Genomic DNA, 18417 nt, shown 5'->3' on the forward strand with positions numbered 1-18417 from the left:
CTGGTCATTCCATGTCTACCAATTCCATTATGTTGCAAAATAAGGTCCACCTTCAACATGACCTGACCTGACCTGACTTGCCTAACTGATCACCCTACCCGAATGAAGCTCAAAAAGAACAAAAAATTTCAACGACATAAAACTTCTTACATTAAATTTATTAAACGTACTTTAAAAGGTACAAAAAATTGCCCTCTAGGCGACTACTATTCACGGAAACTCTAACAACTAATAAGTAGTAAAGTTCCTTACTCCCTTATTCTCGAATGAATGAAATACAAGCACCTAGGATAATGTCAGATGTTACCTTAATACCCACAATAGCAATCCTTTTGTGTCTCAATTTACTTTATTAAGTGTACCTCGGAAAAGAAATTAAATTATTATTTCTTCAAATAATATGAGTAGCATGCAGATTTTTACACCTCATATTATTAGTTTCCTTCCGTATTTTTAATTTTGTAAAAAAAATTTGTAACTATGTACAGTTATTTTTATTTTTACATTCATTCAATTGTATGTACTTGAATCGTAAAAAATAAAAAAACTCTATTGAATAAAAATTGTCTTGGCGACTAGCCAAGAACTCTGTAACAAATCTTTAAATTCTTTTATTTTTCATTTGTGAATGAACGAAATACTAGCACTTAATTAAATGCCGATGCAATGCCAGTGCTACCTTAATACCCGCAACATCCATTCTTTTGTATTGCAGTTTATTTAAAGTCTAGCAGATTATTTTTAGTAAATTTAAAGTTTTTCCCAACGAATTGTCGAAAAATGGGCAACAGTCACTGGCGCTTCCCACTTCGTAATAAAACGTATCAGTAAACAACATCCGCGAAGCAGTTTGGAGAATTTTTAAGTAACCTAAATTAAGCGCGCCCTGTTAATTAGTGCGTCTGAGTCAACCTTGTTTTGGACTTCGTCCTTGCGAGGCGCGCGTACACCGGAGTCGATCCGGAAAACGATCCGGGGTCTCCATGGCGACGGCCGCAACTTTAGGTGTTGCACAAGATAATATAAGTTATTTAATGTCGAGCGACCTGACATTCCGCGGCCGACTGGATGGATTCGCGCTTTACATTTTCCATTGTAGTCGAAAGGATCCTGCGATCCTGCGAAGATCGTGAATGCGACCCGGGTAGGTCTGGTCGTGTTGTTCTCGTACACCTCCTCCTCAGACATCGCGACTACCTACCTACCTCTGTGTTTTCTCAACTGAGTTTGGTAGGTGCTCGCAGCAACCGCCTCACCTCTACGTACACACTAGTCTGTTTATTATTGAGTCTGGTGCAATTACAGCCGACACCGTTTAGAGATCTTTGTTTGTCGAGTTAAGTGCAGAGTGCTTTCTAAATTGGAGGAACGAAACAGACGGAAAACAGGAAAACAAAGGTGTTTTCTGTTCGATTAAAAAATTAACAAAGTTGGATGAAAGCTGAAAAAAGCTTTTCATCGAACATTTGCGGCCACGGTGCTTGTCTCCTGGTTTTTAAATTAGGATTGACAAATAACGAGCGCCGCTACAACCTTTATGGAACCGACATCATGAATAAATAAGCTAACTATATGAGCAACTTTGTGGCTTACATCATTGCGTCTCCTTTTAGGAACAACCGAGAAATTGTAATTTTAAATAAATCCTGACGAAATTCTCCGATATAAAAGCGTCGCCAACGATGAATCAACAAAAAAGGTTCAGCATAATTTTATTTGATTTCTGCGGTCTCCCCACTTACGTACAAATACCGAAGACCATTGAAAGCAATGAAGTAATGCAACGCATCTAGTTCTGCTTACGCTACAACAAATTATAATTAGTAGGGCCCGGATTTTAGGCAAAATGGACTATTTTTATTTTTTAAGGCACATGTATGAAACTTGTCTATAAATGATTTCTGGCTTAATTAGAGTAATTAGAGCCATATTTGATTCTGCCTATTCGGCCTAAAATGCCCTTTAAATACCTATTTTACCTTTTAACTGCCTGAACATGCCTAAAATGACCAAAAATCAATTTCATTTTTGCGGTTTTTTCCCAATTTTCGAATTCTGGGAAGTTTACGGTATTGAAAATGTAAAAGTGGTACCTCAATAAAATTTACAATGCTTTATGATTTTAAAATTTAAGGAGATGTAATTACTGAAATGTACAAAGTGCAGTACAATACAGGAATTACTTTTTCGCTTTTACGGTTGGGACCATGATGTCAGCGGTAAATACTCCGACAATACCTAAGTACCACAAACCATTAGACTGGACTGGCATAAATTACAGAGTTTATCTGTTTGCCTCTGTTCGAAGGGGTGCAGGTATACGCGGTCTAATGTTTTCTGATACTTAGGTATTGTTAGAAGCTTTAACGTTTATAAAATGGTCCTTGCCATAAAAACGAAAATTAAAATCCCGAAGTGAAACAATAAGAGAAACCTTAAGGGTGTCATTTTCTAAAAATTTAAGAAATATAAAATTAACCATCTCCTCTGAAATTTGGTGGGAGACGTAAATATAAGCATTACAAATTTGTCATTTCTCGTTTACTTTATCTCCGTGCAGTGGTCGTGTTTCTTGTGAACCTGTTTAAAGTGAACATAATGCCGAAACAAAAAATTAGTTTACGCGAAAAAATATTACAGTGGACAAGCAAGAAAGATTTATATGAAATAAAATCAACCCGAGAAATGTTTTGTAAAGCTTGTGGTAAACTGGTAAGTTAAGCATAATTAAAAATATGTCATTTTATATTTTTTACTTATTTGAAAATTTTATTTTTTGTAGTTTATATGCGAAAAAAAATGTCACTTGCAACAGCATGAGCAAACGGCCATCCATAAAGAGAACATTATGACACCGCTTCGGCAAACGTTGCTGACACAGAACTTGGAGGAATCGGCAAATAGTACATTCAATATGGAACTTTGTAACGTCTTTTTAGCTGCCAATATACCATGGCACAAACTACAAAATCCTGCGTTTCAGAATTTTCTGACAAAATATTGTGGTAGAAAAATTCCGGATGAGTCTACTTTACGGAAAAATTATTTACCAAAATGCTACAAAGATGTATGAACATACTATCTTTTAATATTTAATTTAAAATTATTTTCACTTTTAGACTATTGACCGCATTCGGAATGAGCTGGATCCTTTTAACATATGGGTTTCAGTTGACGAAACAACAGATGCACTTGGGCGATATGTGGCGAATTGTCTGGTTGGGAAACTTTCAGAAGATGAACCTGGAAAATCTTATCTTTTGGCGTCTAAACAATTAGAAAGAACAAATCATGAGACAATAGCTAGATTCGTAAATCAATCTTTAGGTAAGGGTTTTTCACTTTTTTAAATTTATTTTGATTTAAAATTTCTATGCGTAGAAATCTTGTGGAGTACCAGAGTTGTTGCTGAAAAGTTTCTTTTGTTTGTAACGGATGGAGCACCATATATGATAAAATCTGGTAGACACCTTAAGGTGTTTTATCCAAAAATTGTGCATGTCACATGCTTAGCGCATGCTTTAAATCTAGTGGCTGAAAAAATTCGCTATCAATATGAAGATGTGGATAATTTAATTTCGAACGTGAAAAAAATTTTCGTTAAGGCACCTTTGAGAGTTGAAATGTACAAAGAAAAACTAAAAGAAATGCCACTGCCTCCACAGCCAATTTTAACACGATGGGGAACATGGCTTCAGGCTGCTATGTTTTACAGCGAACACTTTGATTCCATTAAAGAAGTAAGTATATAAAAGATAAGCAAATTAATTGATTGTTAAACTGTTTTTAACTACTCACAGGTTGTCATGTCCTTTGATGGAAGTTCTGCTGTTGCTATTCAAAAAGCACAGTCTATAATGAAGAAACCCGGAATAAAAAACCAATTAATTTATGTTCGCAGTAATTTTAAAATAATCTGCGAAAGTATTACTCAATTGGAAAAAAATGGGTTACCTTTAACCGATTCAATCAAAATTGTTGAAAACGTATTTACCTCCCTAAAAAAATCTCCAGGCCCTGTAGCAGCAGTAGCATTAAAAAAACTTGAAGATGTTACTGAAAAAAATCCTGGATACAAATTTCTTCTAGAATTGGCAAGAATTTTTAGAGGTGAAGATGTGCCGGAACATGACACCAAAATGGAAGAAATTTATTACAAATTTGCGCCCATTACCTCTTGCGAGGTAGAAAGAAGTTTTTCAAAATATAACATTTTGGTGGATAACCGACAATGTTTTAAAGTAGAAAATTTAGAGCAATATCTTGTATGCAATGTAAATACGTAACAATGTAAATAACTAACAAACTTGTAGTATTGTATATTAATTAATAAAAAATAATTAGTAAATATCTTGTTGTGTGTACCTACTTAAAACTTTAAAAACACATTTTTTAATTTAATTAACCACAACTTTAAGGATCTAGTATGGCTTATTTTCAGTTTTTAAGGGACTATTTGCAGTAGTTTAAGGGACTATTTTAGGCACCTATTTCCGACTTTTTAATTGCCTAAAATCCGGGCCCTAATAATTAGTATCTAAATGGAAAAAATTAAATCTCATTGTGGCAATAAACTTATTTTTCCTATTGATGTAATAAGAGAATACATCCATATTTTATTTTTGACTGACATAGATAAGAATATAATTCATCTGTCACACGATTCCTTTTCATTGATTTTAATTGAGTACAATTTTAAGAGGACATCACAACGATGATAAACAAAAGAATTGATCACAATATTTTGGAACATTTCTAACATTTATCAAATTTGACAGCAAATTGTGGATGATAAGCTGAAAAAAGGTGAACAAAATCAGTTCCAAAAATACAGTTATCAAAAAGCAAAACTCGTTGCGTCTGTTTTTGAATTTAAATGTTCCTCATTTATTCATTCATTATATGTATTCTGTCATCAAATATAAACTCGTCATATGATACTCGACGCTACAACTCCTGAAACCGGAGCAGCACATTCAACGAGTCCGTAGGAGAACGATTTCACTCGTACATCCTACTCGTATAATCCATACCAGCTGTTTTATTATAGCTGAAAATAAAACCTTATATGAAAAAGGGATAATATCCTGATCGGAACATTTTCCTCGACAACTTCCCAACATTCATCAAAATAACTGTAGATCAACATACAACGTTACCTATCTAAATTTATATATCAACAAACGTGATAGCATTTCCGTCAAACCAAGTTTGTCTCCCAACACCACATAAATATCTGCTGTACTTCAAATATTTAAATTCTTTCGTGGTTTATCTCTTTAATAAAACAATCTGAAATGAAGTAAAACAAAGTTGAAATAATTGCAGCCTAAATTCTTTGTTCTCAACCATATACATATACATATGTTGTAATTAGATCGCCTTTAACGTAAAATAAAAATTTTAATTACATCGTGATATCACTAAAAATTCACAGTAGCCTTTGACAAGCAACGAATTTTTTAAGAACCTAAAACTGTTTAATAATCTTGAACGTATCTACAGGAACTTTACTCATTTTAAGTTCTGTCACGACAACTGAAGTTTCGCAACGAAACTTGGATTAAAATAAATTTTTACTCATCTTTCTTACTACAATACACACTTCACTGCTGACTCAATTGATGTTGTGCAATTAACTAGAACCTTTTTCAAATATTTTCGTTCTTCCCAGCTTTAAAACTCGAGTAGGAACAGATCTAAAAAAAATTAGGACATATTTCTCAGATAAAAATAAAACAATCAACGAACGTAACACCACATGATATAAAGCATGAAAAGTTAGAGCTCCTCAAACTTCAACTTAGAAACAATTTTCTTACTCGAAAGTGGCTGAAACTTGAAAGCCGCGTATTTTTTATTCATTAGGAAAAGAAAATAAAAAACGTGATATATCTTTAGTGCAGTAGATATATAAAATAAGATATTTTTGAGCGTGAACCTCATCTAAAAATTATTTGTTTAACCGAAACACTGAGATTGACAATAAAAAAAATCATTCATAAATAAAGTAATAAACTAAATATAATTATAGACAACTGACAACTCATTACAGTTACAACTTTTTCATTGTAAAAGCTCCAAACATAAAATATTTCCAGTTTTGTCGAATTTAGAAAAACTAAAATAAAAATACGAAAGAATTTAAACACGAAAATCTTTTCTTAATTTGAAATTCTAATTTACCTATTTTTTTTCACCAATTCCGTAACTTTGAGCTCAGCTTTTTTATGCAGGTGTGCACTAATGAAACGAAAAAGATATCGAACGCTAATTGAGAATATTTAGAAAAATTTTAAATGTTATTCCTAATTAATTTCCAAAATGATGTATTTTATTACTAAATTATTTATAATAAAAATTATAACTTTACGTTTTGGGTAAACTAAAAGTGTAATTAGCTGGAGGACGTTAATTACGTTTAATAAATAATTTATACATTAGTGACGAGTAAATTATTGTGAAAAAATGGTGTGCAAATCGGGAGGTTATTTAATCCGATGAGCAGACTAGACAACCAATTACCATCAGTCACGATATGTGACATTTAATTATGGAAATAAAATATTGAACAAATATATAATTTATTTGTTTCGCAGTTGGCAGAATTGAAATCGGAGCGAAAGAGAGAAAGAACGGCTAATTAGAAACGTGCACGTTCACCGAATAAAATAATTCTCAACGGTTGTATTTTTGAAAATCCACAAATTCAGCGAAATGCACGATTAAGACGCAAAGCTCCAGCTGGTTATAGAGCCGTTCCACCCTCGGAAGCTAAACTGGCAGAGTGCGTGCCTAATAAACATTTTAAAATGGATAAAACGGATACATTTACTCCGATTTCAAGTAGCTACTTCATCTAATCAAGTCAGGGGGGTCGACTTCCATAAACTAACCCTAAAGCGACGGAGAATATTAAATAGTATATTAAAGTCACTAAGTAACAAATAAATTACGTTAAGTTATGGGAAAACCATGTAGCAGTTGTGCCGACGAAACTTTTCCGACGTTTTGCGGCTGCGGCGCAGACTTGGTTCCCCTCGGAAAATTCGATTTTACACCGCGGGCATTGTGCCAATAAAACTGCAAAAACTAAATGTCCTACGACAAAGTTGCCAGGCTCGATGCTCACTTCCAGAACCAGAGGCTACGACGATTATTTCGTTGCGTTCGAATTTAAAATGAACCCGGGCGATGAGACCGAGCGGAACTGCCATTTTCCGGAACTCGCCGGAAAATAAAACAAAGCCTGCACCAGACACGGCTTCTTGCAATAAACTTACAACAAAGGTACTTACGCCGACTGGAAACTGGCGAATTAAAACGCATCCTTACCTGGAACGAGAAAACAAACTCAGAACAACTCGCTCAAAACAGGTAAATCAATCGCGGTTCAGATAACCGTCACTATTTCAGTTTTCAGTTTATTTGCGACAAATGCGAGGCAACATCTTCCGAACGAAACACGCGTCAAACTTCTCACCGCACCCTCGCCCAACTTGCCACATTACAAAAAATATTTTCTTAATGTTTCTGGGATTAGATAGGATTTACGACCAATCAGATTTATGCTCGTATTGGATTTCTATCTTGAAAAAGGTACGAGTTCAAACACGCTGCCATCGAAGGCGACGGCGTAAAATCTTATTTTTCTTAGCATCTTCTGCTTGTCGAATTCCTAAAAAATGAGAGGAGACAGGAGTTCCGCGGTAACGAGGCGCGATGAAAGATTTCTCTTGGTGCGTAATAACACCGGAACGGTGTGTGTTTGCGGACAATTATTGCGTGTGTTGATATTTCCTTCAAGGGTGAGCGATCACCCCTTGCCTTCGATTATTTGAGCGGCAAATTGAAATGTTGACGTATAATTTTCTCATCTCGTTTAATAAACTTTTTTAATCAGGCTTTTGACGTTCGGGCTAATGTCATTTGGAACGCATTAACTCATTGCAGCGAAAACGTTCAAGTGAACGTAAACACACGTACCACCGGTCAAATCAAACGTGAACCACATAACGGATGGAAAAACTGAATAAAAAGAGCGCTCACCCGCAGCAGCTTTCAATTTTCGTATCAATTATAAATAGTCGATTAAGCGGCTGCACACAAAAAACCAATACGCCCTGTAGTACCGAGTCCGGACGGCACCCACACCGGAAAAAGCTCGCGTTTCCAGGTGGCCCAGTTCCTTGCCCAGTTTTCCGCGTTCGGCGTTCACGCCAAATCGACGTTAATGTATTGCAGTATGTGTCAATAACAATGGTGCACTGGAAATGCTTTAATAGTTTCGAACGGAACAAATCGAACCGATTTCCTGCATCGGTCATGTTAATAACGGCTAGGAGCGTGATACCTGATTCTGCTAATCTGTTGCGGATTGGGAAATCGCTCGTTTGATTTACTCCTCGTCAAGATTACCTTTGCCTGTTAATTCCCCGAACTTGTAAATTCACCAGTCTTAACCGCAAACCTCGCCTGCATTTCCTCCTGCATGTGTGCGAAATCCTGCAAGACCGAACCCGCCCACATCCAAACATACACCGGCCGCAGTCTTAATTCCACAATAAATAATTGAACCACCACCTTGGCCGGAACACCTCCGTTCCGAATCAAAGGCGACGGTTAATTGGGTGCAAAAGCGAATCGTTTGCAAAACATGATCCAAAAACAAGAAAATCAGCTTTGGTAAGACTAACGCAATTATCTTTAAATCCCTCGGAAAATGTTCTTGCACGTTACTTTCCGATGCTACAAGCCCAAAGCTCATGAGACAAAAGGGTAACGTAACAACGGACCACGCGGATTTGTGCAGGTGGTTTCACACACCTACAAATTATGGTCGAGGAATTTAAACCAATGTTATTTTACGTTTTGCAACAGAAAAATTAGAAACATTTCAGAGAGACTCAATTTTCAATCTCCAAGTTGTATTGAAGTCGATCTTCCAACGAACGAGGTCACTCTCCCATACCTCCGTGACCTTGGACGATTCTTTTATTTTTTATTTTATTTTGTAGTCCCTGCAAAACTCAGCTCAACTGTAAGTTGTGAACGAAACCGCCTGAGACTCATAAATTGATGAATTCTCGATATTTTGCTTCGAACATCAAAAAAAAAAAAATTTGAAAATGTTGAAGAACACAATTTTGATCTCATGTAATATCTATTCACTTTGATTGTGACCACAACGAAAAACATAGTAGGCGCTGTTTAGCTGTGTGCTGCGTACGTTTTACACTAAATATTTGTGTGGTGTGAACATGATGTGAAAATGTCAGAATTGTCAAAACTTGACCATGGTAGTAAAGCAATGATTTTAATGTATTTATCAATATCAATTTCGGAAATCAATATTTGAAGTAGGAGAAACTAAAAACGTCTGTTTGATTCTGTGATCACGTCTGTTGAAAAGTGGGGTTATATCCAGGTACAGATTATTTAACCTAAAAACTTTGAAATCACCTCATGCAATTCTTGATATTTTTGAAGAACGAAGGAAATGGTCATTTGGCAGTAAGACAAACGCCAAAAATGCCTAGGGATTACTAAAGGTAATCAGAACTTTCAATTAGCATTGATTAATAGAAATATTTTCAGATAAAAACTAATCAGACAGAAAGTTCAAAAAAATGATTTACAAGGAATGAAAAGACAGAAGGTATCAAACTACAACACTTACTAGCCAAAATGTACAACAAAAAAGCACAAATAGAGTTAACTTTATTGGTGATGTTCGTCTTTGTGAGTTTTCCCGTTGGCTTCAATAAATGTCTCGAAACAAGTCAATATTAACCGTTTAGTTCCAATTTTGAGAAGACGACGTGGCATTTGCTTTTTGAATTGTAAAATATTGTACCAAAACTCAATTTTATACATATGCGCACAGTGCCCGCCGAAAAACGTTTGCGCAAGTCGTTCTCCGTTCTGTCTTCTGTGAGCGTGACATTTCTGTCAAAATGGCGCCTCCGAGAGTTGCCAACTGCGACTTGATTTAGTGTTATCTAAAATTCCCTATCAATAACCTGAAAAGTTACTAGGGAGTGGTCACAATCAATATGAATAGATTATACAGGGTTATTCTAAATGATTGTAGTCGAAGTAGGCCATGCCCATGTTATTACGTTTTTGCCGCTTTTATGTGAACTGTCAGTTGTGTCGCTGTCACTGTCATTTTTTAGGTGAAAAGTGCGCTGATGAGGATTTTATTTATTTTTGTTAAATTAACGATTGAATCCAGAAATATTGAGTTGTTCTACAATCAATTTTAAAAATATTGAGTTATTTTGCACCCAATTTAACACATCATTTTGATGATTTTTTTATGTGGAGCGGCAACCATAAATTTTACATTCAGTTTTCACGCCTACTTCGACTACAATCATTTAGAACAGGGATGAGCAACCTTTTTTTACAACGGGCCAGCATCAAATTTAAAAATGTTGTGCGGGCCGCATTTAAGAAACATGATGAACTCAAATTATATCTTTATTAACAAAATAAATCTAGTATAAAAATTACCGAAATAAAATACTCAATGAAAAATTTGGCATTGCTTCTTGGTCATCAATTGGTCTATATTTGCAGATATAGACGACACAGCAACTCGCACGCAGCTTTCTAACCGTACATCATCCATGATCGCTTTTAATTATTTTCATTGCGGAAAACAATTGTTCGCAAACATAGGTACTATGGCGGCCAAAAAATGTTGGCCGTCACTTTCTTGACATTCAAGTAAAGTGTAAATAAACCTTTAGGAATCGTAACCCCACTTTCGATTCTTGTCATTTTGACAATCAATGTAAACTGTTTGAGGCTCAGATATTCCAAAAATCCGACATAAATAAACAAAATTAGATCAATCGTACATAGATAACCTGAGGTAAACGTTCTGTGTATGTAGTAGAAATGACAAAATAATTTTGAGTTTTGAAATTTACCACCCAAAAAATAACGTTCATAATCAAGACGGTAATCATGATGACAATAAAGTACGGATTACATTTTTTTTTTTGAATTGACAGACAATGACGGCCAAAATTTTTTGGCCGGCATAGTACTTCCAAAAAGTGTCATTATTTGCTTTGCCTAATCGTGGGGATTTTTCTAAACTTATGTATTTTTGGTAGAAATTATGTGTCAACATTTTGAAATTTATTTCTTAAATCCGTGTCGTTTTGTAAATCTATTAATTCCATTTGTAACTCATCCGGAACTGTTTCCACGTCTATATTAAATGGGGAAGAAAAAATGTTAAAACTACGAACGGTTTTTTCTGATCTAAATATTTTAAATCGCGATTCAAATTCCATTATTAATTTTTGTAAATGCTGGGCATATTTTCAGGTTTCTGAAGAAATTTCTTTTTTTAGGTGTGCAAAATGTGACATGTTGTTTGACAACAGATGTTTGTTCCAAATTTTAATTTGCTTTCAAAAACATTAATTTTATCAAACATGTTATGAATGAACTGGTTTCTCCCTTGAAGTTCCATGTTTAAGTCATTCAAATGCTGAGTTATATCGACGAGAAAGGCAAAATCACACATCCATTCTTTATCTTTGAAATGGGGAAATCGATATTCTTTCATTTCCACAAACAATTGAATATCATTTTTTAAGTTATATACTCTTTTTAACATAGCACCTCTACTCAACCAACGCACTTCTGTGTTGTAAATTACATCACCATATTCACTTCCCAAATCTTTTAAAAACTCATTAAATTGGCGGTGATTTAACGCTCAAGATTTGAGAAAATTCATAAGTTTTATTACAGGCGTAGTGACATTAGGCATATTTAAAATTTTTGCGCAAAGATTCTGTTGGTGAATTATGCAATGGTTAACAAAAGTTTCAAAAGTCAAAATGTAAAATCTTTAAAGGGCCGCATGAGAAAGTGTGGCGGGCCGCATGCGGCCCGCGGGTTGCTCATCCCTGATTTAGAATAACCCTGTACTTTCAACGTAAAAAGTATCGAAAAGATCAGGCTCTTCATCTTATTGCGACATACTGTATAAAATAAAAATGATTTATTTAACACATATTTTTAAAAGGGTTTATATCAGGTGTTCAAATTTAACCTCACTTTTTGCGTTGTTTGTATTTTTATTGTGCAGACTGACGAGTGGTGCGTTCACAATCGACTCTTCAACGCTAACTTTGATGAGAAATTTAAATGAACACTCGATACTTTAATATGGACTTCAAAATCTAAAAAAAATACCAAGAGTCCGGGGGTACAGCAAGGTAAGCTTCCTAGTTAGTAATTCATTATAAAGACCATGGTAAAATCTTTACTTAACTTTTTCTTATTTCTTTTATTACATATGTACTTCTTTTTACGACTTTTTATAGAGTCTATTATTGGTTCCCACAGTCCCTCCACTTAACCTACATCTATTTTGTGGGCTTAGGTTAATTGTAATTACTATTTTATGTAGAAGACTTGGGATATCTTGTAACTGAATAAGAAGCTTTTATAAGAGCGATTCCATCCAGAGATGACACAAACGAATTTTCCACAAAAATATTTTTTTAAACATCGTTTTAGTTTTGAAGCTGCGCTACAATATTCTTCGGAACGTTTGAAATTCGAGCTGATGCTGCTCCTCCATGAACAAAAATCACACAAAACATCAATAACAACGTCTTAACTGCAATGCGTTCTACCTAAACAAAAACATGTTCTTTGCATGTTTTCCTCCTCCTCGATACTTGAGCTTCATCCAACAAAATAAACTATTTATAAAAAAACTTTTGGAAATAATCCGGGTAATATTCTCTGCTCCACACTGCAGGATCAGCAAATTTCCGTTTCAGTACATAAAACTGTTTAACATTCAGATGGAGATTTTACATAACTTACTGCCAAACAAATTCAGAATCAGCTTGGGTGCCAAAATCCATAAACAACAAGATTCCCTGAACCATGAATTTAGAACGAGTATTAATGTCATGTTTTAGATTCGCATCTAAAGTTTCATTGTCCCTGTATTATCTCCCACCTTGCAACGCCCACATTTTAAAAGCCGAAGATAACTAAGATACCTGGACGACTTATTGACAGTTATTGTTGTAAGTCGTAATCTGGTGTTCACGGATTTTGCGTCCGCTTTATGTATTTGGCTTTGAATAACAGGTGACGGGACCGGTTCCATTCATCCCGAATTTCCAAGGACCAATGACACAGCGTCGGCTTGCGAAAAGCACGACAAATAAGGCATTTGGGTGTTCATTCTGGTATGGGATAGGGCTGACCCGTGTTGTTTTAGTAATAGCGTCGCGTTATCCATTCAAGGGTTCAATGTATTCGTCCTATTTGGGTCGGTGTGCCAGTCGAGGGCCGGATCTCGAAGGGAGAACGCTCCTCCGATAATAAAAGCACTCAAAAACTGTTCCGCAGGAAGGGGCAAGGACGCAGAATACGAATTAGGACAAAACGCGGGGAAGGTCTCGGCCAGCACGAATGGGCTACCGGCTCGATTTTCTTTTATTTTCTTATTGGAATCGGTTCGAGCCAATACATGAAGAATGCACATCCGCCATTATTCAATTAAATGTGAGTCGTAAAGCCTACGCTGCTAGACAAAACAACCAAATCCGTACACTTTGTCGACCTTAATAAATTCCCCAGTCACTTCGGATTTAACAGACGCGCTCTTGTTTAATTCTAACCGGTCGGAGAATTTTCAGAATTAAAAAAATACATATATTCATACATTCAAATACCTGTTGTGTGCTGTTAACCAGAAAACAGTCAGAGAAGTTGTCTGACAAATGATGAAAAAGATCGGGTGTTCATTTAAACTTCTCCTCAAAGTTGTGGCTGAAGAATCGATTGTGAACGCATCACGGATCAGCAGTTTAAATCTAACCTCGCTTTTTGCGGTGTTTGCGTTTTTGCTCTGTTGACTGACGAGTGGTGCGTTCACAATCGACTCTTCAACGCCAACTTTGAGTTGAAAAAGTGGTAGTGGACCAGTATCAAAACATCTTTCAGAAACCCTTGAAAGAGTCAGGGAAGTATGTAATCACAAAAAATTAAGGTTATGATAAGACATATTTTTTTGGACGCTCGTTATATTGATTTACTAGAGCAGTGTATGTTTGCGAAGATGAAAAAAGTTATTGTTGTCTTCCGAGATCTTCATTTTCATCTACACATATTTGCATCCATCGTTCAACGTTAGTGACCGGTAGATAAAATCCTTCGGCACTCTGTGAAACATCGACCTCAGAAGAGGCCGCTAGTTGGGGGGCACGTGGCTAAGTCGACAGACCGAGGATCACCGGCGAGCTACTTCATTTCCTGGAGCCCTAGACACGTGCGAAATCTCAATGTCGGCAAGCGCCGCCGTCTTCGGTATCACTCCTCCGACATGACTGATGGAATACGCGCCCGGGGTTTTCAATAACATCCGAGTTATTTGCATCGCACACCCCATTACGTTCGTAGAAAGAGGCCCCGATTTATTCCAGACGTCTTAGAAAACGCTAATGGGACTAAAACCAAAACAACGGATGATTGGAGAAGCGTTCTTAGTCTTGATTGGTTTGCTGTGGAAGTTCAGAAACTCGGGATTTGATCAGTCGAACTGGTCCTTTGAACTTTCGAGAGCGGTCACGTGATTTCCCATGCCCAGTGATGTGATCGGCAGACGAACATCCTTCAGACGCCATTTAAAAGTGGACAATGGAGCTGCACTCACGACGACTAAGGACAACAAACGACTTAACTGACAACTTCCTCGCGGCTGCATAACATCCGGATGACTAACGCGCAAAGGTTCTCATATCGCAAAACAAGATACCTAGTCGTTATTTATTTATTTTTGATGACTTTACCTCCGTTGAAGTAAACGTGTAAGAATTCCAAGGCCGACGTGTTGACAATTAATTGCATCACCGGTGCACCACAACATGAGCATGCATTACGTAAAAAGAAAATCGAGAGCTGAAAAAAGGTCCCGACTGCTGCTGCCAGAAGAACTTTCTAAAATTTGATGAAACAACCTCTTCACTCCATTTTTAGACGAGCACTTAACATTAAAAAGCAAGCACCCTCGAGCCATTATAAAAAGTACGAGGGTGAAAGAAATAAAAGGATGCAATGATAATGGAATATTGAACCAACATACGCAATAAACTCGTTTTTTTATATTTACTGTCAATTATCGGCACGCACATTGTCAATTTTCGTTGTCGGGTGGTGCGTTTAAATTAAAATTAATTCGGGCTGTTTACGCACGTGAAATATTCGTTAATGCGAGCGGAACCGTGTTCGTTACGATTTTGGCGGACGCGATTAAAACCCGATTCTAAAAATAACGCCGAAATGAGCCGGCTTCGACTAGTTCCACTGCAAGAACTTGATCTGCGCAATATAAAACGAGTTATCGTTTCAGTTTTAAAGGCCATCCTATCGGCCACGTCAAACAAAGCTTTTAGTTCGCGGAACCTAACCCACTGAAATTCCCAATGATCTTGCCAAACCCCAACCCCGAAATTTGACTCATCGCCCGACTAGAACAGAAAGCTTCGACGGAGCTTTTCACCGCCAGCTTTTATATTTAACCGCGTAGGTCCACATTTTAATTGCCATCGGAAAATGTACTTTTAATTAGTTTTGGGCGCACGGGACATGTCAAACTTTAATATCGCGATGCCCTAATAAATTAATGTTTAATTTTTTCACGAGTCAAAACCCACATTACTCAATTACCTCCGATTGCTCGTTAACGTTTCTGTCACAATATCCTCGATTAACTATCTCGACTCGAACGAATAAATTTAAAACAAGCAATTACACCATGTTCGTCTAATTACATTAGTCATTTTAATAGAGCAATCGGGCTTTGTCGTGTTGCTAATTAAATTTTCAATTCCACCGATAAGTGCTGGACGGAAGAATTGAAAGGGTGGCAGATAATGTATCTGTCGCGTCAAAAAACTGGACGCGCTGGAATATTTTGGGAAGCTGGATCGGCTTGTATCGGCAAAAACAAGGATAATGAATTTGATGTTGATGTTACCCTCGTCTTGCTGATGGATTTCTGATTATTTATACCATTAATGATGCCGTCGAAGCGCATCAAATCCTGCACCATCATCTCTGTCCTTGTAGGAAGTCCATTAAACGCATGTACCGTTTTAATTATCTCGTCTGGCGAGTAATTCCTGTTGTAAAACTAAAACTAAAATAATAACGGCACGACGAATCCGTGCACCTCATCGTACGTGTTCCAATCCTGGCGTTGGTGTTCCAGGACTGGTTGATGCTCCGATTCATCTTGATCGTTACTTCTCCTTTATCATTACTGGATCCAGCCGAACAGCGGGGTCGTCGTCGCGTTCCGTCGACGATCCGGATGTCCACCGGTCTGGACCGCTGGCCGACCATACGGCCTCCAGCTCAGTTGACTCGGTTTTGTCGCGAGCAAAGCATTTATTATTCTGGCGCAGATTGCTCACTCGGGTGCCATTTGAAAAGCTCAAAGCAAAGAAACACCCCAGCATCCGATGCCCCTCCGCCGTCGCCGCCGCCGCCGCCGGTGTCAAGTGCCCGGTCCTTGAGTGGAGTTGCTTTTACGCCAAAGAGTTCATTATGATTCTTTAATTTCAGAATGTGTACACAATCGAGCACTCGGAATTTCGAAAGCGACCGAAAGAGCAACTTGTTTACGATCAAATTAACTTTTGTTCTAACGAATAATCCATTTTAATTGAAACGCATTTTTCTTCGCCAGTACCACACTAAACTGCACGTTCTCCCATATTGCTCACTTTCCAAACGGAAAATGCCCAGAACGAACGACGTGCCTGCCTCCAAATTAACTTCTTCCCAAAGAAACGTTTTAATTAAAATTTAATATGGGTCTTATTTTTCCAATTTGAGAAAATACTTTTATGGAGGGTGCAAAAAATGCGCTCGGCTCGAACGACTACCAAAACATAATAGGAAAGAACAAGTCGTCATCAAGAACAAGCAAACTGCAACGGCAAAAAATGAACCGAAATTAAAATGAATTGTAACCAAGCTGGGTTACCATGGCCTCGCACTTAATGTCTATATTTTGGAGTCTACCGGTACAAGAGCAACATTCATTTTTGAAGATTCCAGTTTTTTTTTCAGTGATACACGACTACTGAAATTGTCTATAATTAAGCTTTCGGCTTCGTTATCACAAACAAAATGTTGAATCATATCGCGCGTTCAAATGAAATCATGGGCTCGGAAGGCGATGGAAACGGTCAATTGTTGCGCTCTTTTTAAAGCGTAAATTATTTGGAGCATTTGACACAGCTAACCTAAAATTTAGAGCCTGCAAATCTTTCTTTTTTTTCTTTCTTTGCAATGTTTTACATTAAAAAGAGAATAACTTGATGATTTTTATTCTCGAAGCAAATATCAATTGCTGAAAACAAACATGTTCCATTATGTCCCGATTAAACATAAACAAATGTCATTCGTGTGAAACGGCGGGAAATTCAAACTTGACACTGTTCTAAACGGTTTAATTTTTCCAACGCCTACTCAGCCCAGGATTTCATTTGAACGCGCGATATTTCCTACGATACTCGCTGCTTCGAATTACTACACCACTACGAATTATTTATTGAAAGACAGTTGGAATATTTCGAAAACACCAACAGGAACATCAACGCTTCCATAAAATTGTAATCATCTGACCTACATATCCAACTTGTGTGCTCCTTTTACGGCAGCAATAAAATGAAATTACTCGAATATTTTGATTCTTGCAAACCATTGTTTAATGGTTTTTAAGGACGAGAACTGATCGAACATCCAAGATCACAGCGATGTGAAAAACAATACGCGATAAGATACACATCAGGTCGGGATTTTCTCGGAAACAAGTCCATTTTCGTCCTTTTTCTTTCAAACAGCATGACTTTGTTACCGTAAACAACTTTACGTAAGTAATGTACATCGACTATCGCCAAGCGGAACAAATTAGCACTATTCCTATACAATATCAGATAACAGTGCAGTTAAATTGTTTTCTTGTTTAATGAATGCCTTATGGTAAGGTAACCGCTTGTTAATACACTAATTGCACCCGAAACTGACCTTTTTTCGTCGGCGAAGAAAGAGCGGCGTGCTAAATCGTTGCAAATTACTGTAACGTTTCATTTATTTTATTTAATAAAACGGTATCCTTCATTACGGTCGCTAACCCATCTTTTATGCAAAAATGCAAAACAAATTATAGAACAACGACGGTACTTGGCAGAAACCAAAACGAATCGTCGAGGAGTGTTGGTAAAAAGGTAACTCCACTATCTGTTTACTTTGCGTTTCGCCGAATTGTTGAAGAAATGCCGCTAAATTCCGGTATTCCAAAGAACACTACTTTCCACTGCCGAAAAAAATTACTGTCTCCGTGACTAATTC

At 36.8% G+C, this 18417-nt stretch overlaps 2 protein-coding genes across 4 annotated transcripts in view; one reads left to right on the plus strand and one right to left on the minus strand.

Moving 5' to 3' along the window:
- Positions 1 to 18417, minus strand: part of LOC138122899 (Krueppel-like factor 6) — a 300113-nt gene that overhangs the window by 203099 nt on the left and 78597 nt on the right. The gene's annotated exons all lie outside the window — the stretch shown is intronic.
- LOC138122875 (uncharacterized) lies at positions 1821 to 4417 on the plus strand. Its single transcript, XM_069037263.1, has 5 exons — positions 1821 to 2712; positions 2783 to 3067; positions 3120 to 3327; positions 3382 to 3740; positions 3801 to 4417. The coding sequence occupies exons 1-5, from the start codon at positions 2599 to 2601 to the stop codon at positions 4284 to 4286; spliced, it is 1452 nt and encodes a 483-aa protein (XP_068893364.1). The 5' UTR covers positions 1821 to 2598; the 3' UTR covers positions 4287 to 4417.

The sequence above is a fragment of the Tenebrio molitor genome, chromosome 1, assembly GCF_963966145.1.
Source record: "Tenebrio molitor chromosome 1, icTenMoli1.1, whole genome shotgun sequence".
In the NCBI taxonomy this organism is placed as follows: domain Eukaryota; kingdom Metazoa; phylum Arthropoda; class Insecta; order Coleoptera; family Tenebrionidae; genus Tenebrio; species Tenebrio molitor.